This window comes from Malus domestica, chromosome 10 (genome assembly GCF_042453785.1).
Source record: "Malus domestica chromosome 10, GDT2T_hap1".
Classification (NCBI taxonomy): domain Eukaryota; kingdom Viridiplantae; phylum Streptophyta; class Magnoliopsida; order Rosales; family Rosaceae; genus Malus; species Malus domestica.
Window position 1 is genome coordinate 6,742,908 of NC_091670.1, and position 25,221 is coordinate 6,768,128.

General features: G+C 36.6%; 2 protein-coding genes across 2 annotated transcripts; both read right to left on the reverse strand.

The window, feature by feature from the left end:
• Positions 1 to 4,231: 4,231 nt before the first annotated feature.
• Positions 4,232 to 5,938, reverse strand: LOC103444963 (2-oxoglutarate-dependent dioxygenase 19-like). Its single transcript, XM_029109494.2, has 2 exons — positions 5,543 to 5,938; positions 4,232 to 5,335 (listed from the first exon to the last, which is right to left on the reverse strand). Exons 1-2 carry the CDS (start codon positions 5,801 to 5,803, stop codon positions 4,517 to 4,519), a joined length of 1,080 nt encoding a protein of 359 aa, XP_028965327.1. The 5' UTR covers positions 5,804 to 5,938; the 3' UTR covers positions 4,232 to 4,516.
• A 16,122-nt stretch (positions 5,939 to 22,060) lies between these two features.
• On the reverse strand, positions 22,061 to 22,923 carry LOC139188522 (uncharacterized). The gene is made up of 3 exons (XM_070806107.1): positions 22,609 to 22,923; positions 22,194 to 22,452; positions 22,061 to 22,137 (listed from the first exon to the last, which is right to left on the reverse strand). Exons 1-3 carry the CDS (start codon positions 22,921 to 22,923, stop codon positions 22,061 to 22,063), a joined length of 651 nt encoding a protein of 216 aa, XP_070662208.1.
• Between the last annotated feature and the right edge of the window lie 2,298 nt (positions 22,924 to 25,221).

The following is a 25,221-nucleotide window of genomic DNA, read 5'->3' on the forward strand; positions in this document are numbered from 1 at the left end:
GCTATAAAGGATATATATGATGGAGTAAGGACTGCCGTAAAAACTCATGAAGGACAAACCGAAAACTTGCCCACAACTGTGGGATTACATCAAGGCTCATTTTTAAGTCCTTACCTTTTTGCATTAGTAATGGATGAGTTGACGAGACATATCCAAGATGATATTCCTTGGTGTATGCTTTTCGCATACGATATAATGTTGTTAAATGAAACTCAGGAGGGAGCAAATGTGAAGCTTAACCTATGGTAGAAGTGTTGGAATCTAAAGATCTTCACCTAAGTAGGTCAATGACAGAGTATATGGAGTGCAAGTTCAATGAAAGTGGAGGTTCAAATGAGTTAGGGGTGAGAATTGGATATCAAAAAGTACCAAAGAGCGAACGTTTTCGCTATCTTGGATCTATTTTGCAAAAGAACAGAGAATTGGATAGAGACCTCAATCATTAAATACAAGCTGGATGGATGAAGGGGAAAAGTGCGTCAGATGTATTGTGCGACTGTCATATGCTACTAAAGCTCACGAGAAAATTTTATAGGACGGCAATAAGTCGGCAATGCTTTATGGCACGAAATGTTGGGCGGTGAAGTATCAACATGTACACAAAATGAGTGTAGCAGAGATGAGAATGCTTCGTTGGATGTGTGGGCATACGAGAAAGAACAAGATTAGGAATAAGGATATCCGAGGTAAATTAGGAGTAGCTGAAATTGAAGATAAGATAAGAGAAAATCGGCTAAAGGTGGTTTGGACATATCAAACGAAGACCTACAAATGCTCCGATTAGAAGACGTGATTACGAGATAGAGGCTCAGGGCTAAAGGGGTAGAGGAAACCTAGGAAGACTTGAAAACAGACTCTAGGAAAAGACTTGGATTACTGGATCTAAAGGAAGAAATGACACAAAAACAAGCGCATTGGCATTTTAGGATTGATATAGCCGACCATACTTAGTGGGATAAGGCGTTTTTGTTGTTGTATATGTTAAATAATAAACTTAATTAAAATAATGTATAAATCCAAATTCTCAATACAAGTATTGTTGTTTTAAATGTAAGTAAGTACTTATTTATATGTGATAATAAATCTACTTAATCCACCTAGGCCCCGTCTAGGTGCATAGCCGTTATGCCCTAGGTCCCAGCTCGTTGCTCGACTAGCACATATTGTACATTGATTATGACCACTCGATGTTAGAATTCTAGATACGCCGTTGTCCGTATAACTGCGGAAAAAAAAGGGAATCAAAGAGGTATAAAATGACCAAAATATTCTTAAAAGTGAGAAGGTTGACTTTTGTTGATTATTGTGTCGTGGCACTTATGGCCCATTCTTCAGCATATTTGTGTAGTACTTGTCATTACAAACGTGTACGCATACCCTGAATAGAATTTGAAACTACAACGAAGAGTTTATGAGATGCAGAATGTCAAGAACAATTTGATAATTATACACTCGGTGGACATATTTGTTTTGTTTTAATTTGCCTTGTTGCATGTGCCGCTTGGGATGCACGTCCCTCTTTTATCTCCTGATTTCCCTCTCATTTTTGTCTCACTTCAGTCACCCCCCTCTCTATTGTCAATTCTCTTTTTGTCTTCCACTTTTAGGGATGGGCATAAAAATTGTGGAACCGCGACAAAATAAACCGTAAAAAACCGTGTTGACAAAAAAAAAGTCGACGTAGGTTCAAGAACCGGACAAAACCGTTCATACCGATTTCGATTTTCATGTTGGTAGAATTGCTTAGAACCAAACCGGACCTTGAAAATAATTAATTAATTAAATTTAATAGTTGTATATGGGTGTTACTAAATGAGTGGTGAAAACCAAACTGGTTTTACCTAATCACATGAGATCATTTCTCAATTAGGTCTTTCACTTGCACGGTTCACCTATTGAGATAATGCACATATTTAAAAAAAAAGAGGTCATTTTCTCTCCTAGATCTCGAAATTTGACATTTAGGTTTTGATTTCATTTTATTTATTTAGTTTTTTGATAGAGTGATCTTAAGGTGTTTAGTTACATCCTATTTTTTTCTTTCCCTTTTCCTATGACTTTTTTTAATCTCTTGATAAGTCCCTCTTGGGCTTAAATATTGTATTCATACTAACATTTTTACTGCATAGTGGATGTACATTTGTATTATGAATGTTATATGACATTTGAATTATGTTTTTTTTTTTGGTTTGCTTAGTGTCAGCAATATTTGCATTTTGATTTTGTATTTGAAAATGATATGTTTTGTTTGTAACTTTGTTTAACCATTTTATAAGTGGTATTTGAATGCAAGCATGCAAAAAACAAGAGAATAAAAAAAGTAAACTTTGAATACCATTTTGATTTGGTATTCAAATGACTTAGTATTCGGCACCGTAAACCGGCATGGACCGAACCGAAATTGGTATGGATCGAACCATATGATTTTAGTAATAAATTTAAGTGGAACCGCACTGAATCAAATCGTTGATATTTCCTAGTTCTGGTTCAGTTTTGAGGGCGGAACTGTAGCGAACTACACCTTGCCCACCCCTACCCACTTTCTCTCATTCTTTGTCATCAAGTCTCTCTTCTTTTTCTTAGATGTAATGTCAGGGAGACCATATTTTTTAAATCAAATTTGCAAATCAAATGATGTGGTTGTAGATGATTGGATTATTGATTAAGTGTCGAGTGACGTACTTGTTTTTTATTAGTGACACATCATTCAGTTTACAAATTTAATTTAAAAATTTGGTATCTCTAACATTATTATTCTCTAAGCCTCTCTCAACGGGCTTGGGGTCAACTGTCCCCTACTTTGATGTCTCCTTGTGTCTCTTTTCTAAATTTTTGACATCTGTTCATTAATTTAACACAAAATTTAACAGTGTTAACTTTAGACCTACTCCAACCCTGGGCTAAATGCCAAATATTTAGCCCAAAATTCCCCCCAAACACCCCCCAACCCAAGCTAAAATATTGGGCTAAAAGGGGAATGCTAAAGTTGGGCCAAATTCCCCCCCAGCCGCGTGGACTCGCCAAGTTTTGGGCCACTCTCGGCCCGTGGACTCGCGCACACGCCTCACGCCCAGAACGTGCAACCGAAGCCCGACAAGAGGGGGTCCCACAGTCAGGCCCTGTCGGCCACGCTTCAGAGCCCCAACGGCTCTTTTCGAAATCCAACGGGCAGGATTTAAGGACCGTTGGTTGATCCAATGGTCCAGATTCAAACTTTATTTTTAAAAAATATATTATTTTAAAATACATTGAATCCAACGGTTGAGATTGAATATACTCAAATCTAACGGTAAAAAAAAAGATCTAACGGCCCAAATTTAAATCCAACGGCTAAAATAATTAAATAAATTTATTTAACACAAAATTTACCCAATATTTATCGGAATTTAATGATTTTTCAATATTTATCGGAATTTAAATTTTTTTAGATTAAAATGTTCATAAAATTAATTTACAATAATTTACATATTTATTTTTTTAAAAAAATATTGATTTAAGAAAAAAATTAGCCTAAATTCATTCTTTAATAATTCCGGGCTAAAATTTTAGGCCAGAAGGGTTGGAGCAGAAAAGATGTTTCTGGGCTAAAAGCCGGGCTAAAAAATTTGGCTTTTAGCCCAAGGTTGGAGATGGTCTTACAAATTAAAGAAATAAAAATCAACACCGGTAACCACAACACCCCAAAACCCAGGACCGGCAACCACTCACTGCAACCACACCACCCCATCATCGCCGACGTTAACAACAAAGCTTTCTTTTCTTCCCTTTGTCTTTCTTCAACTATACGTACTAGATCGTGATCAGAAACCCAGTTTAGGACTCGCACTGGGCCACAGCCCATCGGTTTTGAGTCGCCTTCTTCGTCGTAACCTCGTCCTCTTTACGATTCTGGTTTTGGATTTGTTTGGGTTGATTGGCGGCAGAGACGAAGGAGGAAGGACTACAGTCTCAAAAACTGCTGAGACAGATACGATTTGGGGTCATCTTGGGATTGTGGGTTCTTCTTCAGGTTCAGAGATTGACTGTGATTGGGTTGATGGGATTGATAAGGATGATCAGTTTGTTTACGGGTTCATGAAGGACTGCAGGAATGTAGAAGCTGTTAGGTTTTTGCAGTGTCCTTTCATTTTTCTTTAATTTTTCAGTTTTTTAAAAAAAAAAAAAATTAAATTAAATTAACAGTGTTAAATTAAAGTTAAATGAAGAAACATCTGTCAAAAAGCTAACGAAGAGACATAAAGGAGACATCAAATTAGGGGACAGCAAACCCTCAGCCCTCTCAACGAGTCCGATGAGTGATGAGAAGGTCCCATCGTTTTACACATTAATATTACTGTGATGATATGTGAAGGTCCCACTAATTTATACAAGACAAAGACCCGTATAGCAAGAAACGTTGGACAACAACTCTGCAAGCTGCCCTGATAGAGAATCAAAGCTCTTACAGGAGCATATATTATTCTACACAAAGAAAACAGAGAAACGTCAGCAAGTGACCGCCATGCATGTATTTTCTTCAATTGTCCTTGACCCGCAGGTGATCCAAGCAAGGCATCATGTAGGCAGCGGGGCTTGCCTGAAGTTCCATGAATTTCTCATACGTCATTCCAATGTACTTCGCTTTTTCACCTTCCTTTTCTAGCAACTCCGGGATCGGTACAGCGGGCGTGTCGAGTGCCGGTCCATGTGGTACGGCGATCGATATCCTAGTAGCTGTGTTGTTCACAGTTGCTCGATGCCATATGCTCTTGTACTTGTCGTTTGTTAGAATTTGCATTTGATCACCAACGTTAACAATAAAAGCGCCCGGAGCGGCATTTACCAAGACCCACTGATCATTGTGCTTGACTTCAAGGCCACACATATCATTCTGAATCAGGAGCGTCACCAGTCCATGATCTGTATGAGGAGGAATACCGATTGCCAGGTCGGGCTGTGGGCAAGCCGGGTAGTAGTTCGCTGCAAGAATTTGGCAGCCCCGATCCCAGTTCATGGCCTTGGTAATGTAATCGGCCTCCAGTCCCAAACTCTCCGATATTCCATTCAATATTTCGGTTGCCACTGCACGGGTTCTTTTGCTGAACTCCAATGAAACTTCACTGTACCCAGCAGGTTTGTAGAGTGAGTTGAATTTAGGGTGTGCGATGACCTTGAGATAATCCCTCCAGAGACGAACTTTGTCAATTGCGACGTTGAAGCTGGTGCCGCACTTGATTGGATCCAACAGGTTCTTTGTATGGAACTCCTTCTTCTCCTCTTCCGGCAGTTCAAAAAATCGTCGGCACGCGTCGATCATTTCTTTCATTAGGCTCTCTGGTACACCATGGTTGATCACCTAAAAGGCATCAAGCACATGAAAATATTAATTCATGTTTCATTTTTAAAGTTAAAATTTGAAAACTTATAACTATTTCAATTTTCAATTTATATATATATATATTTTAAATAAAAATTTGAAACGAAATAGTTATCAAACTAATAAAATATTAGTTAATTTTATACATGTTCAAGCAGACATAATTGATAACAAGTGTGAATATACCTGAAAGAAGCCCCATTCTTGGCAAGCTTTTCCTAGCTTCTGGATCATTTGTGCCCGTTCATCTGGGGAGGCAGAGGTGAGAAGAGCAAAATCAATGATGGGGATTGAGTGTTCAGGGTCGTTTGCATCTCCCTTATCGTTGGGATCCATGATGTAGGCGTACTCGGAAGGTACAGAAGTGAGAGCATCTGAGTCGGCTAAGGTTTTGATGCTTGCTACCTTGGGTTCAGATGCATCCACTGAAGTCACGGTAGGTGCCATTGGTGGAGGGAGCGAGAAAGAAGCTGAGAATTCTGGTCTTTGATTTGTATATCCTGAAGGAAGGACGTGAGGGAGAGGAAAGTTGATTGTTTGAGAGTTGTGGAGAAATATGAAAAAAGGAGTTGCTATTTTATAGAGCAAGATAACTTATGACTCTACCCCCACAAGCTGGTGGTTTTTGAATAAGTTCGGCCAAAGCTGACCTAGATTTCAAATCTGTTGTCCTGCAACAATAAAATATATATTAATTAGTTGTTAACCTACATGTATATGCAATAGATTAATTCTTGGAAAACCATATTATGTAAATCATATTTAAATTATTTCTCTAATAGAGATGAGACATACTTGTATGATTCGATAGATGGTTTATTATCGTCTACATAGGAAAATGTCAAAGGAACATTTAAATCATGTGCTATGTTACTAATAGAAATAAGTTCGTTAATCAAGCACTTAAGTAACAAAATAATCATTGACAATCACGTCATGTTTATATATATGGTCTCACTAGCATTACTCGATCTACAAAATATGATTTTTTAGCATTACCCTCTCTAAAAGAAGTAGAGTCCACCATACATGTAGGTCGCACTATTTCAAAGATTTCGAAGTGGTCTCCAAAATATTAGTGTAAGCACAAAAATTCCTGCCACAAATGAGATATTTACATGCCTACAATTAGCTCCCCAACATTTTTCTATGCAATAATCATACTACTACTAGATATAGGAAAACCAAAATTTGAGGGGATTGCCTATGAATATGTTATATAATACATTCATTATCTAATAGTATGATATGCAACTAAAAAGACATGGTATCATATTTAACCGTTAAATGGTGAAAATACTAAATAAATATACATGCTGTAAGTAAACTAATGAAATAGTGAAAAAAAATGCTTTACTTTGTTTTATATTCCCAAATGGAGGAGAGATGGGAAGAGTATATGCATGAATGAATAGTTGATGAGAAAATTAGAAAAATGTAGGAATGCGTTTGGCATGGGGTTTAAAGAAAATCCAAAGTCGCGTCCAGTTTGAGACTTTGACTACGGCAGACAAAGCCACTGAAGCAAGCACAACAAGCCGCCCACCACAGCCAAGTAAAAGAATATGACACGAAATATGGCACAAAAAAATCAAATACAATCATGCATCGGCATCTGTACGCATCTACAATTCCAAATCTAAATTTACCCCTTGGCCTTGGGAGTTTCTGCCGTTTGGATGCCCACCGGTAGGTAACAGATTCTTCATGTCCCAAGCCTAATATTGGAATCCCGTTTTATGAAACCTCGTTAATTGGGTGCAATTATTGACACACCAAAAATTGAGAATTTTAACGAAACGCTTCCGGTATTGTTTATTTTAACGAAAAATCATATTTTTACACTAAAAAGTTAATCCTGGTACTATTCACTTTACCCTTTATTTTGTCCTTATCGTTAAAACTCAAAGTTTTCAAATAATTTTCATTAGTTTTCCTTTAAAAAATTTATTGTGCTCTTTTTATAAGTGTTTGTTTTACAAATAATATTTTACAGTATCCATATTAAAAGAAAAAGTTTGAACCTTGAACGAAATTAGTTGAGGGGGAAGACCTAACTATTAAGACAATTCACTATTTGCAAGTATTTTTTTTTTCTAAATAAGACAATAATTTTTTCTAAGATGCCAATAACAACGCCCAATCAACTTTGATGATTCAATTAGTCAACCATTAATTCATGTTAGTTGGCTTGGTTTTCGAGAAGGTGACGTATATCCAAATTCCAACTATATTATACTTCTCCATTTTGTTTTTATTTTGAGTAATGTTAAGGAGGTTACACGTTTATATTATATTTAGTATATCATCTCATATAACAAGTGATGCATACAATTAATATCCAATGAGATAATTTTATATTGACTTGACGTGTACACATCACTTGTCATGGCACGAGAGATTTTACATATTTTACTTTCTCGAACATTAAACTTAGAACGAGAATGATGCAATCCATATTTCTATGAAACCTCTCTTTTGTTTGGTGAACCACATATATGGCTAAAACCTTTTGAATGTGAATATGCTTGAAATTTCATTTCTCAGAATAAAACAATACCTTAAAATAATATTCTGGAGAGTAGGCTTTCATAGTTTGAAAAACACATGCGAAAATACTACAAATTAGTTCAAAATGCACGCAAGACACTTTTGTATAAATTAAATGTAACCCTAAGTTTATATTTCGTTCAAAGGACCTATCCCTTCCAGAATGTAAACCCCACACGAGTCAAAGTGACATCATTTGCACCCATTTCATCCTACCTTTTAACTAGAACTCTTGCTTTAAGTCTCTATGGGAATTGACTGGAGTAGGTTCTCTGGCGAAACAGACAAAATGACCTTGTCAAAATCTACCGTAGAAAAGCAGAGTAGAATTTTCTCTACTTCTAGTCTTCTATTCTCTTCCATTTCCCTTACCCCCACTCATACTTTCATTTTTTTCTTTATACCTCTATAAAAAATATTCTGAGCTGCTGACGTGATTGAATCTCAACCTTTCAAATACGAGAGGAGAGAAGGGGAAATAATCCTAGAAAAAGTGACTCCACCGGTGCTCCAATCATGTGAGTTGACTTGGCGCCAATTCAAAAAATCATCTCCATTGGTAGAAAAATATTAAGGCAATTGGAACAAGTGTAGCAACCCCACCTGAGCTTGCACTTGCAAGCAATTAGAGCAACTCCAGCGTTGCAAAGGCCCTTAGGGCAACTCACTATTAAATAACCTCCAGTAAATAATAACTTTCATTAATGAACAATAACTATCTTTTGCATCTCCAATCCTAAACTAAATAGTCATGGCAATAGGCAATAAAATATTAGTATTTTTTATTTTATAAAATAATACAAAATAATTTTATTTGTAATTTCGAATAAGATTTTTAATTGTTTTCGTTGCGCTACGTGTCATTATCCGAGAAGACAATTTTTGGTGATAGATTTCGATAAGATATCTATTCAATGTCGTCGTGCCACGTGTTGTTATCTTTTCAGAATCGTTGAGGATATATTTTCAATAAGATTTTTAACCAATCACGTCGCGCCACGTGTCACAATTTGTTTACAATCTTTGAGGATAGACTTCAATCAGATTTTTAACGAATGATGGCATGCCACGTGACATTATCTACAACCTAATATGAAATTGTGGTGTAAGATAGAAGATAATGAGTAGGTATTTATAGAAAAGTAAAATAATTTTTTTTTCGGATTTTTCATTAATTTTAACATTTTTATTAACTTAATTAATCTCTGCAGTTGGACTAAAAAAAATTTGAAATCCAACCTTCCAGATTGTGCCATGTGGCACAACAGTAACATTTCAAAATTTATTAATGTGAATTCTTTTTTTATTTATTTTTAAAGGCGAATAATGTGGATCGTTGATCTCAAATCCAACGGCTGATACTGTGGAAGGTTTCAAATTTTTTTTACCATTGGAAATCCAACGGTGTAGATAAAGTAATCGTTGAAATCCAACAGACAAGAAAAAGCCACGTGGCCACCAACAGGTAACATTTCTGCCGTCTACGCCGTGGGCCCCAGTGCTTGATGCAAAAATAATTAAATAATGGCTGACGCCACCCTGACGTCAGCGTTGCATCACATGACCCTCAAGCTCTCGGGCCACCAATTCGCATTGGGCCTTTCACTCAGGCCCCCCTCCCCAATCGCACGCATGGGCTGGAGGTTGTTGCTGGGGCTATTAGGTCTTCAAAGTTGTCGGTCCATCGGGCTTCAGCTCCTGCTGGAGTTGCTCTTAGAGCAAGGGCAGCAGCCCGTTGGGCTGTCCTACTTGTTCAAGCATGGGCTTGGGCCTGTAGGCAACTGAAACTAACGTCTGTGCAGGTCCACCACGTGCAATCCACTAAGGCAAAAACCTCGCACTCACCCGTTAGATTTTTAATGGTCTTCTCATCGACCGTTGGATTTTCAACAATAAAAAAACTTGAAAATTATAGTTTGTGCCACGTCGCACAATTTGGTGCATCTAATTTTTTTTTTTTGGAAATCAACGACTAGGATTAATCCAAAGGTAAAAATTCCACAAAATGTCAAAAAAAAAAAAAATACAAAATTTTGTTTAGTAACACATTAACACTTAAACAAACTCCAAAGTTCAACCATCTTCTTTATTCACCTTTTACCTTTAATTAATTATGCTTGTTTGTACTACTATGTTTTGCTTGGTTTTCGAGATGCCAAAATTCCAACTGTACTATGATTCTCCAATTTGTATTCATTTTGAGTAATGCTGAGGAGATTACACATTTTTACTACATTTAATGTATTATCTCATATGACAAATAATGCATACAAACAAAAATAATGCAGTCCATATCTCTATTAGGGCTGGGTTAGGTTTGAAACGGTTCGGTTTTTAGTCAAAATCGAAACCGAACCGAAATTTCGGTTCAGTTCGGTTCGGTTCAAATTTTTTCGGTTCGGTTTTTTTCGATTTTGATTTTTTTCGGTTCGGTTTCAGTCCGGTTCGGTTTTTTCCATGATATTTTTTTTTTAATTTGGAACAAATCTGCAACGATTAATTGCGAGCACTGAAGATGCAGAAACTTATTGGGTATTGGTGCAAATGAATATGAACTGGAACAAATCTGCAAATCTGCACTGGAAGAAATCTGCAAATGAATACGAACTGGAACAAATCTGCAAATGAATACGAAAATTACAATATAAAATCCCAAATCCCAACAAATCTGCAAAGATTATAACATGCAAAATCCCAACTAATAATTAAAAGAAAAACCCATTTTAATTCAGTAAATCACAATATAAAATCCCAACAAATCTGCAAATGAATACGAAAATTACAATATAAAATCCCAACAAATCTGCAAAGATTATAACATGCAAATCCCAACAAATAATGAAAAGAAAAACTCATTTTAATTCAGTAAATCACAATATAAAATTATAAATCATATTAGTTTTGATTCGAAAATTACCTATGAGAGATCGGAAAACCCGGATTCGAATCTTCTAATTTAGAGGGGGTTTTGATTCGAAAGGGGCGAGGGAAAATCATGGTTTGGAAGAAGGAATCCGTGAGGAGGACATGAGAAGACTGGAGAGAGAGTGATTTGGAGGAAGAGAGGAAGGAGAGAGAGAGAGAGAGAGAGAGAGAGAGAGAGAGAGAGGCTGAGGAAGCAAAGGCAGAGAGAGGAAGCAGCGGAGGGGAGTGTTTGAAATCTGAAATGGGAAGTGAGACAAAGTGTGAGACGGCTAGGGTTTGTAAAGTTAAGAAATTTTATAAAGCATTAAATACAAGAAACCTATAAATATTGTACTGGTACAATTATAACAACTCAAAGCCTACAGTCAAGTTGGCTTGCAGCAACTAATCCTAAGCTGTAGGGAAGGGGTTCAAACCCCGGCGCCAACATGTTTTTTTAGAATTTATATATGATTTTTTTTTCGGTTCGGTTCGGTTTCCGAACCTCAAAAACCGAAACCGAACCAACCAGATTCGGTTCGGTTCGGTTTGGCAGTTTCGGTTCGGTTTTTTTCGACTTCGGTTCGGTTTGGTTTTCGGTTTTTTGAACCCACCCCTAATCTCTATAAAACCTCTCTTTTGTTTGGTGAACCATGTACCTAACACCTTTTGAACGGGAATGCGTACGTACTAATTGAATTCTTGAAATTTCATTTCGCGCAATAAACAAATGTAATCCCACTGACATCATTTGCACCCATTTCTCTATGTTGGAACGTCATCATACCCTTTAATTTTAACTCCTCTTAGTCTGTGTGAGTTGACAAGGGAAAGGTCCTCAGGATAATAAGGCAAAATGATCGTATCAAAATCGGCTATAGAATCCTTTTGACAAAAAAAAAAAATAAAAAAAAATAAAAAAAAAAATAAAAAATAAAAAATAAAAATAAAAATCTGCTATAGAATCAATCGGCACTGACCTTCTTGGGAAAACACATCCGCTACATGTTCACACAGCATTCAGCCTCACGCACCAGCTGCTTGAGGACGCGAAGGATAGGCCGTTGGATTTTCCACGTTAAAAAAATGAAAAATTATAAGTTGTGCTAAGTTGCATAATGTGGTGTATTTAAAAATTAACCGCCATAATTAATTCAAAGCAAAAAATTTAGAAGAAAATGCAAAAAATTCCTAAAAGATACAAAACTCTGTTCTAGAACACACTTAAAATTAAACACACTAAAACAAACTGATAAAAGTTCAACCATCTTCTTCATTCACATTTGATCTTTAATTAATGGGTAAATTACATTTTACCACCCCAGATTTAAGGTTTATTACAACCTCATACAACATCTTCAAAAAATTTCACTTTCATATCTCATGTACTATTTTATTTCAATATAATGCATCTGATACATTTTTCATCAATTGGACCGTTAAGAGTTGATGTGGCTGTCACATTTATGCCACGTGACTGCCACATTTATGCCATGTGGCTGACCAATTAATAAAAATATTAAAATAATTAATTAAAAAACAATAGAAACCCCCATTTGTCTTCCTCGAGCACCCTCTTCTCCCATCCCTCGTCACCATGGTCTAAAATATCCATAATATCCCGATATTTCCATCGAAATTTCCGTGTTTTTGGACTACCGATATTTTTTTGGACTATCGATATTTCCGATATCATCGATATTTTAGACCTTGCTAAGTCACTCATGTATCTTACCATGCAATGTATAAAGTGTAAAATATTGTACTAATTCATTATATATAAATGATTATGGTGTGTTTAAACTTCTTTCATTAATTACTACATATTTTCTACACTCACAATGTTTGCCAGCTCGCTATATAATCAACTTAAATCAGTTATATCTATCATGCAATGCATTTCCTTCCAATTTTTTTGTAATAAACTAATAGATAATTGACTAAATAAACATCCTGTAAAGTTTCAATAAAATTTCCAAGTTTTTCTTACAATTTCCGTGGTTTTTATTCAATTTTTATCGATATCGATAATATCCCGATATTTCGATCGAAATTTCCGTGTTTTTGGATTATCGATATTTCCGATATTATCGATATTTAATACCTTGCTCGTCACCAACCCTGTCCCCTAATTTTTTCCCCCAAACAAAGCCCATCACCTCCTCCTCTCCTCCCGTTGCAACATTTCCTCCGTTAGCCCGAGGAGGTATCTCATCACTAGACCCTGAATCGCTTAAGACCAACCTAGACCTCTTCTTGTCCTTCGGTTCAAAAACCTTCCGAGCACTCGAAGAACCAACAACACCACTCAACCCCTTAGGTTTCTTCCTCACAATTAAGCAACCTGAAGAATTTTTCTTCACCAAAACCCCAGAAGGGCCAACAGATCTCACACCTTCGTCCATCTACATCAACCGCTAGAAACCAAAAAACCCTAATTTTTCAAAACCCGCCCCTAATTTTTCAAAACCCGCAGTCCAATTGAAAGGGCAAAGGAATATTTCACAAAAATCTTACCTCGCAGGAGAGTCTGGAACTCTGCCTATTGAAGATATCTGATCGCTGTCGCAATTCTCCAAATCAGAGAGAAAGGGGAAGGTTCAGACGGAGAAAGAGAGGGAGAGACATAGAGAGAAGGGCTGGGTTTGGATTGTAAATATATGCAATTGCAGGGCAGATCAGAGAAGGGGTGGCTCGGGTGGGTGATGGGGGATGGGAGAAGGAGGTGCTCGAGGAAGACGAATGGGGGTTTCTGTTTTGTTTTTTGTTTTTTGTTTTTTTTTGTTTTTTAGTTTTCTTTAATTAATTATTTAAAATGACATGACTGCCACATTTGCGCCATATGGCTAAACAATTAATTAAAAAAAATTAATTTTTTTTATTAATTGTTTAGGCACGTGGCTCAAATGTGGCAGTCATGTCAGCTCTTAACGAATTAATGGATGGAAAATATAACAGATGTATTATATTGAAATAAAATAGTACATGAGGTATGATAGTGAAATTTTTTGAAGATATTGTATGAGGTTGCAATAGACCTCAAACTTGAGGTGGTAAAGTGTAATTTACCCTCAATTAATTATGCTTGTGTTGTAATGTTATGCTTTACTTTGTGTTTAAAATTAAATTATTTGAGTTAAATAGGGAATTTTATTTTTAAAGAACAAACTTGTTAAGTACATACTCACAAGACGTTGGCGGGCCCTACATCTGTTAGAGAAATGTAGGTCCTGGCAAACAGGTTGTGTTTACCGTGTTCGTGGTGTTTTCGTGTAACACCTGTTATCTTAACGAGTCGGGTCGTGTCGTATCACACCAATATCTTAACATGTTCTTAACAGGTCGGGCTATTTAACCAGCAGGTAAAATGACCCGTTAAGATTTTTTTTTCTTTTAAATTTGACATACCACATTGCCACATAAAATATTACTTCGAAAACTAATTCGAAACGAAAAACCCCAAATTGAAGAAATGAAACCAATCTAATTCGAAAACTAATTCACAGCAAAACCTTATCTTTTGAAAGTGATTCGAAATAATCAACAATTACCTTGATTAGGGCTCCAGATTCGCTCAATCCAGAGAGAGAATAGAGACAAAAGTAGTAGATCGACTGGTGGTGGGTTACTAGGTCGTATGTGGTGAGGGTGGTGTTGTGGAGGGAGACTAGAGAGGATGGTCGTGGACTCGTAGCTAGGTGGAGTTGAGGTTCGAGACTGAGATTCGAGAGTTTAGTTTGAAAAAGAAAGAGTCTCTGCTTCGATTCGAGCATTCGAGAATAAGAGAGGAGTCTGATTTAAGGCTGAGAAAAACATTGGACGGCTGAGATTTAATCTTAGCCGATCCAATGGTCATCAATTTTCTAATTTTTTTAAATATATAGGAAAACTAATGAAAATGGCTTGAAAATTTTGAATTTTAATCAAAAGGACAAAAATGTGTTGTAAGTGAATAGTACTATGAGTGACTTTTTAGAGTAAAATTGTCATTTTTCGTTAAAGTGAACAGTACCAGGAGTGTTTTGTTAAAACTCCCTATATATATATATATTAACTTTCAATTCAGTTTAGGATTAAATCCTTTTGTTGTTAATCTTAATATTTCTTTCTAGTGGTATGAAAATTTTAAATTAATATTTTTCCTATTATGTAACGGGTTACCCACGTGTGTACCGACCCGTTATTTTAACAGATGCTTATCAGGTTACCGGATAATGACTCGATTTGTTATTGTGTCAACCTGAAAACCTGTTGATTTCGTGTCGTGTAAAAAATTGCTAGGCCTCGAGAAATGTTATAAATAGATGGTAAATATATCATTATTTTTTTTTTGTTTTATTTTGTCTTGTTGCGTGTTACACTTGGGACCCACGTCCCACTTTGATATCCTATTCCCCTCGGACTTGGCTTCTCTGCCCTCCCAATTCCCAGACACTCTCATCCCCTCCTATTTGTGCTGTCATGGTTAAACCATGTCAACATTTTATATTACTATTGCTTTTTGTCTTATTATTTCTATAAAAAAAATCAATATAAAATGTTGACGTGGCTTAACCGTGACCGTACAAAATAGGAAGGGATGAGAATGTATGGAAACTGGGAGGGCAGAGAAGCCGGGTCCATTCCCCTCTCATTTTTGTCTCACTTCAGTCATCCCCCTCTCTAGTTTTGACTTTTCTTTTTTGTCTCCTACTTTCTCTCATATTTTGTCATTGAGTCTCTCTCCTTAGTCTCAGTCTCTCTTAACGAGTTCGATATGTGATGAGAAGGTCCCACTGTTTTACACATTAATATTACTGTGATGATATGTGTGCAAGAAACATTGGACAACAACTCTACAAGCTGCTCTCATAGAGAAATTAGGCTCTTACATGAGCATATATTATTTGATGGAGAAATTAGGCTCCCGTCCTTAATTATTGATCTTCTTTGATTAAAACCTTGTTATTTTTTACTTTTTGATCAAGGTCCTTGAAGTTTGTACACATCAGCATTTTATTATCAGCATATTTCCATGTCAGCTTTTTATTTTTATTTTTATTTGAAATAGTTAATTAGTGCTTTTTTTTTTATCTGAGGCTGCATTTTTATTCTACGACTATTATGCCTCAAATGCCTCCTATGCTTACCAAATTGAATATGACGCATCAATTCCACCAAATAATCCCGCTCACTTGATTTCTTCTCTTTTTGATTTTCGTAACTGCAAATTCCACAATAATCTCACTAAGTTTTTCAAATCCATCATTATTATCTTTGATATGATGCTTCGAATTCAAGTTTGGCCAAGATTTGAATCGAAGTCATACTTTATCTGCGAGCATTCGAGCGAGCACAATTTTTTGCAGAGTAACTTGAAGAATCAATGACAATTCCGAGCTAAAATTCGAGGTTTTTTTTTCTTTTATATTTTTTGAATTTGCACCCATAGTTCATTTATACTGATTTGTCCGCAATGGTGGATTCTTGGTGTTATAATTTTCGAACCCATATTTACAAGTAGTGTAGTATTGATTTCACAATTGGTTTTGCATATGTAAAATGATTATTTTTCAATATTTTTTTGGCATATATTGGGGAACTTCAATGAGTTCAGCATGTATCTTGTGGTTTTGCAGTGTTTTTCTGGTGCATACCAAGTGTTTGTCGAAATGTTTGAAAGAGAATTTCGTATACGAAAATTTTGTATGCATAGAAACTATTTATAAAAATTCTTGAATATGTCTTTTTCTCTATTGTGGTGGGCATGGGTACAATTCAATTTCATTGGATACATTTTTTAACAATGGATCATGTGTTGATGTGGTGGAAACTACTGATGTTGTGGAAGTATAGGTAGGGGTACAACAGAAATATAGACCAGATAAGTCAAGGGAGGACCGGCTATGGCCGAGAGTTTTTGTCATCTATTTTTCTGTTTGACATATACCGTATTTGAGAGGTGGGGGGGGGGGGTGGGGAATTGGCTGTACAAACAGCAAATAATAATGTTCGGTGGAAACTACTGATGTTGTAGAAGTATAGGTAGGGGTACAACAGAAAAACAGAGCAGATAAGTCAAGGGAGGACCAGCTAAGGCCGAGAGTTTTTGCTATCTATTTTTCTGTTTAACATATACCGTATTTGAGGGGTGGGGGGCGAGGTGGGGAATTGGCGGTACAAACAACAAATAATAATGTCCGGTGGAAATTACTGATGTTGTAGAAGAATAGGTAGGGGTACAACAAAAAAACAAAGCAGATAAGTCAAGGGAGGACCAGCTAAGGCCAAGAGTTTTTGCCATTATTTTTCTGTTTGACATATACCGTATTTGAGAGGGGGGTGTGAGGGGAATTGGCGGTACAAATAACAAATAATAATTGGACATGGTTTCATTCATCTTTCTAGTTTTCCTTTTGGAAATTTATTGCACTTTTCATGTCAAGCTAGAATGCTTTGGGTTAATGTTGTGTCCACTTTCTTTTATCTTTTCAGATGGAAGGTGCTATAGTGGGGAGATGCACTCATCAGGGTACCATTATATCTATCCCAATTTTTTGCCACATTACATTCTCTGAAGTGTACAATGAGGTTTGCTCAAGGCTCAATTTGACTCATGGTTTATTCGACTTTACATATGCTTTACCTAGATATTCTACTTGTCTATTGCAATATAATATGGACGTGCGGATGTTGTATATGTCGGTTGTCAACGAGAAATATTATTGTGTTGATATAGTTATCAACCAAAAGTCGTGCCGTGACAATGATCATGTCAGCCGAAATACCAATGTTTCGCAAACATTTATAATTGAAGGAAATATTCACAGCGATGGGAATGAGTATTTAGGAAATATGCAACACCAGGAGGCAAGGTATCTATGTCAAACTCTTGGAAGACCTACATTAATCATGTAAATCAAGGATTTGAAGGTGGAGTGGAAGAATTCAGAGACAAAAAGAGAAGAATTGGCATAAGAAGACTTGAATATGTTGGACAAAAAGAGAAGAATCAGCATAAGAAGACTTGAATCCCTAAGAAAGCAAGAACTTGGAAAACCTCTCATTCCAAGCTCTAGGTGCTTGTTTGAGTCCATATAAAGAACTTTCCAATTTACACACATACTTAGGATGTACAGGATCCAAAAAACCTTGTGGTTGAGCCATATAAACTTCTTCATCAAGAAAACTGTCGCACTCCGGACCCGGAGTCGGTAATAAAAACTCGAACCCGAATCTGAAACGTGAGTTAAAAGCTAAATAAATAAAAGGAAATTGACACGAGTTGGAAAAATAAACTCCTCTTATTAAAATAACTCCAAAATCCTTACAGGATGTACAAAAGTAATAAATTAAAATCCTTAAAACTCTTATCCAACACAGCTTCAGCTCGTCTATCACCTGTCTTGCTAAATAACATCTATCTTGCCAAATAACTCATCTATAAAATAATAGGTGAGGGGTGAGCAACAACCACCGTCACTCAGTAAGTAGAATATGTAGTATGCAAGTCAAGCAATGCCTTTTTATACACTAAAAAAAATAGAATAATAATATCAAAGCCTTAACCACGTAATTTCATATCACATCATCCCTTTACATGTTCATTACATCCTTCATAAATTGTAACTCACCACGTGACCCCTACTGGCCTTTCCGCCCTAATGTCCCCGTGTGCAGTTTACATTTATCCCTCGGATTAATGCAACACTAAAGTTCTCATGCTCCATGAACATATCCAAATAATCCACATATCACCATATTAATAATTCCAAAGGGATTTCAACAAATCCAACATGCTTGACTTAAAATAGATAGAGATTTATAAATATATAAAACCCACAATAGTTTGTGGTTTTTATTTATCAGAAAATAAGAATATTTTGAAACACATTACATAAACCACTCACCTCGATAATCCAAGCTTTGGCAAGACAACCTAACTAACAATCTCCACACAACTAGCATACTAACCTAAACTCTCTTTCTTGTCTCTCTGTAACCCGATCTCTCTCCACACACACACACATATACACGGACATACATGCATGGCTTCCTAGCAGCCAACATATGTTTCCTAAAGTGGTGAATAAAAGAATGAAATGCAACCTCTATTTATAGTAGAAAGGGTCGGCTCCCTACAATGTAAAATATATTATACGTAGGGATAGAAATGTAACTGACGAATGGCCAGTTGACAAGTGGGTTTCAAGGTGTCGTTGTGCATGGGGTAGATGACTTAGGATTAACACATGTGGCTTTGCCAACAATGGTGGAAGCTGGTGGTGTCAATGGAATCCCTCAAAACCTCACACCTCATTGTAAATATAACAGTTGTCAAGAAAATGAAGTGCTACGTGTTGGACTATGAAGGAAGCCATCTAATTGTTGGACACCTCAAAGCAAAATGGGATAGACTTCAATTGCAAGACTACACCTTGCTAATTGTAAGAAACTATCGACTAGAAGTTGACAGCAAAATGCAAAAACTAATATGTAATATATATATATATATATATATATATATATATATATATATATATGGAAAAGAAATACACAATATCATAGTAGTTTCAAAATACCATACGTTCCATATTTTAAAAATACGGGTTCTCACAAAAACCATGAAGAAATGCATTTTTCACATCCAATTGGTTGAGTTTCCAGCCATTTGTAGTAGCCAAGGACAAAACCAATCGTACAGTTGTAAGCTTAACCACTGGACTAAAGGTTTCATAATAGTCGAGCCCAGCTTCCTGTGAAAACCCCTTAGCAACTAACCTAGCTTTATACCGAGCTACAGAACCATCGGCATTCTTTTTGATTTTGTAAATCCACTTGCAGCCTACAAGGTTCTTGTTTGGAGGAAGAGGAACCAGTTTCTAGGTCTGTTGTTGAACCAAAGCTTGCATTTCTTCCTTCATAGCAGCCTGCCATTCCACAGACTTGGAAGCTGCGGAAAAAGTTTGAGGTTCTGTGCTAGAGAGATCACCACCAACTTTAGCCGAAAAAACTTTCTTTTTCACAATACCAGATTTCGATCTGGTTTGCATAGGATGACTATTAAGTGTGGACACTAGTACGAACTGTAATGTATCAACTTGAGATGTAGAAGTGTTAGGATGTAATTCTGTATGACTGAGAGACTGTGCATCAGGTCCAGAATGAGACACTTGTGTAGTTGATCTGGGAGGAAGAGATGCTTGAGGAGAGACAAGGTCACCCGTGTTATTTGTTGATGCTGAACTGGACTGAGTAACAGTAGGTGTTGAATCTCTAGAACCCATTAATTGTGACATTTGAGGTAAAGGTATAGGTATAACCAGAGGATGTTCAAAAGTGTTAAGATGTACAACAGCACTAGGAGTAGGAGATGATGCATGACTGGAAGAAGAATGTAATAATTTTGTACTAGGAAATGATGCATGACTGGAAGAAGAATGTAATAATTTTGTACTAGGAAAACTATGTTCATCAAACAAAACATGTCTTGACACAAGAAGTTTATGAGTGCTGAGAGAAAAACAAATATAACCCTTGTACTGTGAAACACACCCAACAAATATACATTCTGTAGTTTTTGGATCTAACTTATTGCTCCTATAAGGTCTCATGGAAGGATAGCAAGCACACCCAAAGACTCTCAAGTGTTCAAGTGTAGGTGGAGACTTAAACAGACATTCAAAAGGAGATTTCATGTGAATAATAGGTGTAGGCATCCTATTGATTAGATAGGCAGTAGTGGCACAAGCATGAAACCAAAAATAAGAAGGCATGGATGCTTTTTGAAATAAAGTAATAGCAGTTTCCAACAGATGCCTATTTTTCCTCTCAGCCAACCCATTTTGTTCTGGGGTATAAGGACAAGACATTTGATGAACAATACCCTTATCCCTAAGAAATGCTTTGAAAGCTAAACCCACATATTCACCCCCACCATCACTTTGAAGTGTTTTAATAGTTGTATGAAACTGAATTTTAACATAGGCAACAAACTGAGCAAAAACAGATAGAACTGCAGCTTTATTGATAATAAGGAAAACCCATGTATATCTCGTAATTTCATCCACAAAGGACACATAATACCTAAACCCTTCTGAAGATATAATTGGAGCAGGACCCCATACATTAGAATGTATTTCTTCAAAAGGAAGAACATATTTTGAAGCAACACTAGGGAAAGGTAATTTGGAAAACTTGCCTTGCAAGCAAGAGATACATGTGGTTGAATCTTTATTACAGGGAATAGAAATGGAGGAATTCCTAGGTGCTGCAGTAGTAATAGCATTCGAATGATGCCCTAACCTACAATGCCAAAATTCAAAGGACACATTTTGACCCAAAAATGCAGCTGGAGTAGGCATTTGTGATTTGGAAGACTTGAGAATTGGAATTGGGTAGACTGCGTTGTTACTCAGTCCGTGATATAACACTTTCCTGGTGACCTTGTCCTGTATACAAATAGAGAACTCATCAACAATACAGCGACATGTGTTGTCTTTACACAATTGGTACATAGAAAGCAAATCTTGAGACAATTTAGGAACATGTAATACAGAATTAAGCTGAAATGTATGCAATTTGGTGGGGAAAACAGTGTTGCTAATATGAGTAATACTTAAACCTTCACCACCAGCACCAATGATTGTCTCAGTTGATGGATAAGGAACTGCAGATTGAAGATTAGCAATATCTGAAGTCATATGGTTGGTTGCACCAGAATCAACCAGCCAAAAATCTTGGTGAGGTGCACTTGGAGACAAATTGGCCCAGGCTTGCATATCAACAGGCTGAAATGAGTGATATTGAAGAGGTTGCTGCACTAGTGATCTAGAGGAATAATAACCAGATGGAACTCCAATAGAGGAAGATGGATGTACATGAAACTATTGAGAGGAAGAACTAGCCATAGGAAACTGTGAGGAAGTGACTGAAAAATGTTGTGAAGAAGAAACATTCTTGTCAAAACAAGTAGCTGCAGCATGTCCTTTTCTGTGACAGATTTGACACCTATTCTGAAAACAGTTGAGAGCCGAATGACCTTTCTTGTCACAAATTTGACAAATTTGAAAAGGATTATAGGCTGAACCAGAGTGAGATTGAATAGGAAAGAAACTCTGAGAATTATTTGCACCATACAGAGACTGTGGTGCAGATTGAGAACTTGAGTAAAACCGTTTGCCCTTGCCTTTAGACTTGAAATTATTATTACCTCTGAAGTTGTTAAATAAACAAGAGGCATATTGAGAAGGGAAAACACACGGTGGATTATCAGGCATAGTTATCTGAATAGGTACTGGATGTGGAAATCCAGGCATTGACAAAGTTGAAAATCCTGACATAGACATCTGGGAATGAGGCAAAGAAGTCCCAATGTGCATTCCAGCATGTCCCGAAGACTGACCTTGATCATATGTAACTCGACCCTGAGCATACATAGCAGACATTAAAGGAATTTGCTTGTGAACTTCATCTAGTGTAGATTCTTCAGCCTTCAATTGAGATATGAGTTCTTTCAAGGACACCAAACTTTCCCTGCCACGAATTACAACTTTGATGGTGTGGTATTTAGATGGTAAACCCCGTAAAGCCATAATAACAATATCTTCATCAGAAATAGTCACTCCAATAGCAACCAATTGATCTTTAGAATCCTTGATCCGCTAAAGATATTGATCAATTGACTCATGCCCTTTTTTAATATTTTGTAAGTCAATTTTCATCTGCACAATGCTAGTACGAGTGACACTAGCAAATCGTTCATGAAGATTATCCCACATTTCCTTGGAACTCTAGCAGCCAATGATGCAGGACAATGCAGAAGTGGATAAAGTAGCAGCAATAAGAGTCATGAGAGCTTTATCATGAATCTTCCATATTTTATATGCATCAGAGATGACTGGAGTAATGTCAACAGTACCAGCCACATAATTATTATCCTCAAATTTCTTAGGACAAGAAATTGAGCCATCAACAAAACCAATTATACCATTTCCTTCCAGAAGAAGATCCATTTGGAAATTCCAGGTAACATAGTTAGAGTTATCTAATTTCACTGTCACAATGTTGCCTACACTCATAATTAATGAGGAAATTGGCAATTGAGTAAGAGCCAACTGATTAGGGTTCACCATTGTGTATAGCCAAGATTACTTCACTACACATAACACTTCAAAATCGCCAAATAAAAAAAACACATAAAGCATCACTAGGATTCAAAAACCACAACCACCAGATTGAAGGGAAAAATAATGAGATTCTAGAATGGGATTTCAAATAGACTATCATGCATATACAAATCAAATTGAATATACGAAAGCAGCAGAAGCATTTATAACATATTATCAAAGCTATAGTCATGCAAATCCCCTTCAAGGTTCATAGGTTTATATAGACAAAAGAAACCTAGTCAACACTTGACTAAATATCTCACCCTTTCCACCTTAAAGTGGCCGGCCTCAAAACATTTTAAAGAATCAAGAACAAAGTGAAGGTTAGTCTTATACCTCTTGATCTAGACTTGAGACCAAGGATGGACCACCTCCAAGCCCTTTGCTCCTTGAAATCCTTGAGCCTAGCTTCCCTCCTTGCCTCCTCCACTTTGATAAAATGAGTGCTCCTAGGTTCTCTTCAAGTTTCCAAAGTAGGAAACCTCTAAAGATCCTCACCCATTAGTGTAGTGAGAAGGATGAAGGAATAACCAAAAGGGTGTAAGAGATGTTAGTAAAAACCCCCTTTGGTGGCCGGCCTTTGTGTAGTTTAGAGAGCTATTTTTCTTTTGCCTCTTTGTTGTTTTAACACACAAAAACCCTAATGAACAATATCTTATAAAGTTCCTTATATAGACAAAAGAAACCTAGTCAACACTTGACTAAATATCTCACCCTTTCCACCTTAAAGTGGCCGGCCTCTTTGTTGTTTGTTTGGGCTTTGGGCTTTTATTATTTCAAGTCATCCAATGCTTGAATAAAAGCCCAATGGATTTAGGCCCAATGGGCCCAATTAAACCCGAACGTTTCTTAAGCCCAAAACGATCTTTATCGCTTTTATGATTTCTTTAGACTTTCTAAATTAATCACAACAATCAATTAATCCAATTAATTATTTCCATCATCCATTAGTTACTCACTACAATAGTGTTGTGGCGAACAATCTTTTAGGTTCTAATTAGCAAGGCAGTGAGGTGATTGGCATCAATCCAATTGCTTATATTTAATTCAATCACTTAGTGAATTAAAACTTCATTTTAATTCACCTTTCTTCTTTGACGACTACATTTAATCATCTAGAAGAACTCACAAGCTATGAGTGACATCTAACCATATGTCATAGCTACCCAAACTAATGTAGAAGTTTATTCGAAGAACCTAGTCAGTTGGAATTATAATGTAATTCAATCCTTCTCTAATTCAATACTCTCAATCACATCATTAGGGTATGGATATATCATGTCAAACCCCTAATGTGATTATTCCTTCTTATATGATCCAATTGAGTCGTATAGGAACGCTTTCCTTTATTACGCTCGATACTTCGGCCGAAGATTCCCGAATCATATCTTAGAGTATTCTTCCTCTCTTATCGAGGATTAGAGATTCCTTGTTGCGCATACACTTGCCTTCATGACTAAGTGGCTTAACCACAACTATGCCGTTGACATTCTGATAGAGTGACGTTGACATAATCAAAGATTAAGTACTTAACCACAAGACAACGGCGATGCCTCAGGTCAAAGGACTACTTACATTATTCCAACCATTAGAGTTACTTGCTTGACATGTGAGTAGACCTCCATGCAAGTACTCTCTTTCGATTGTGTTCAGTGAACTCATTCCCTTAATGAGCACCTACATACTTGTCTTAGTGTCACAACACGAATGGGATGAGACTTTCCATCCTTCCAATTGAAGCGGACACAGTATGTACCGGTCTAAGCATTGTCAGTATCCCTCCGACAATCCAACGACCAGGAACCTTTTGGACATAATGGTTATGTGAAGAAGGTCTCTGTAGTCTAACTTCATTAGATTACTTCTTCAATCGATCCATTGTCCATGGATTCACTATTCAGGACATATATTGTTTATTGAGATAGTCCTAATTAGTTTCTTTGCCATTTGATGTATAAGAATCATCCATACATCGATTCATTTGTCCTGAAAGATTTCTTCCAAAGATTGACTTTCAGGGCATATTTCCAACACAGATAGCCGCAAATCTTTGAACATGCACAATATTGCAGAAAGAACACAACAATTCGAAAGAAGCACAAGTACGAAATCGAATCAGAAAGTAGAGAATCACAATTAACAGATGCAAGAGAGAGGAAGAAACACCTTGCAAGCGACAACAACGAACGCAGAAGTAACCATCGGCTTCTACCATGACTGTACACCAAAATCCGCAAATCTTAGGGTTTGAGCACCAACTTC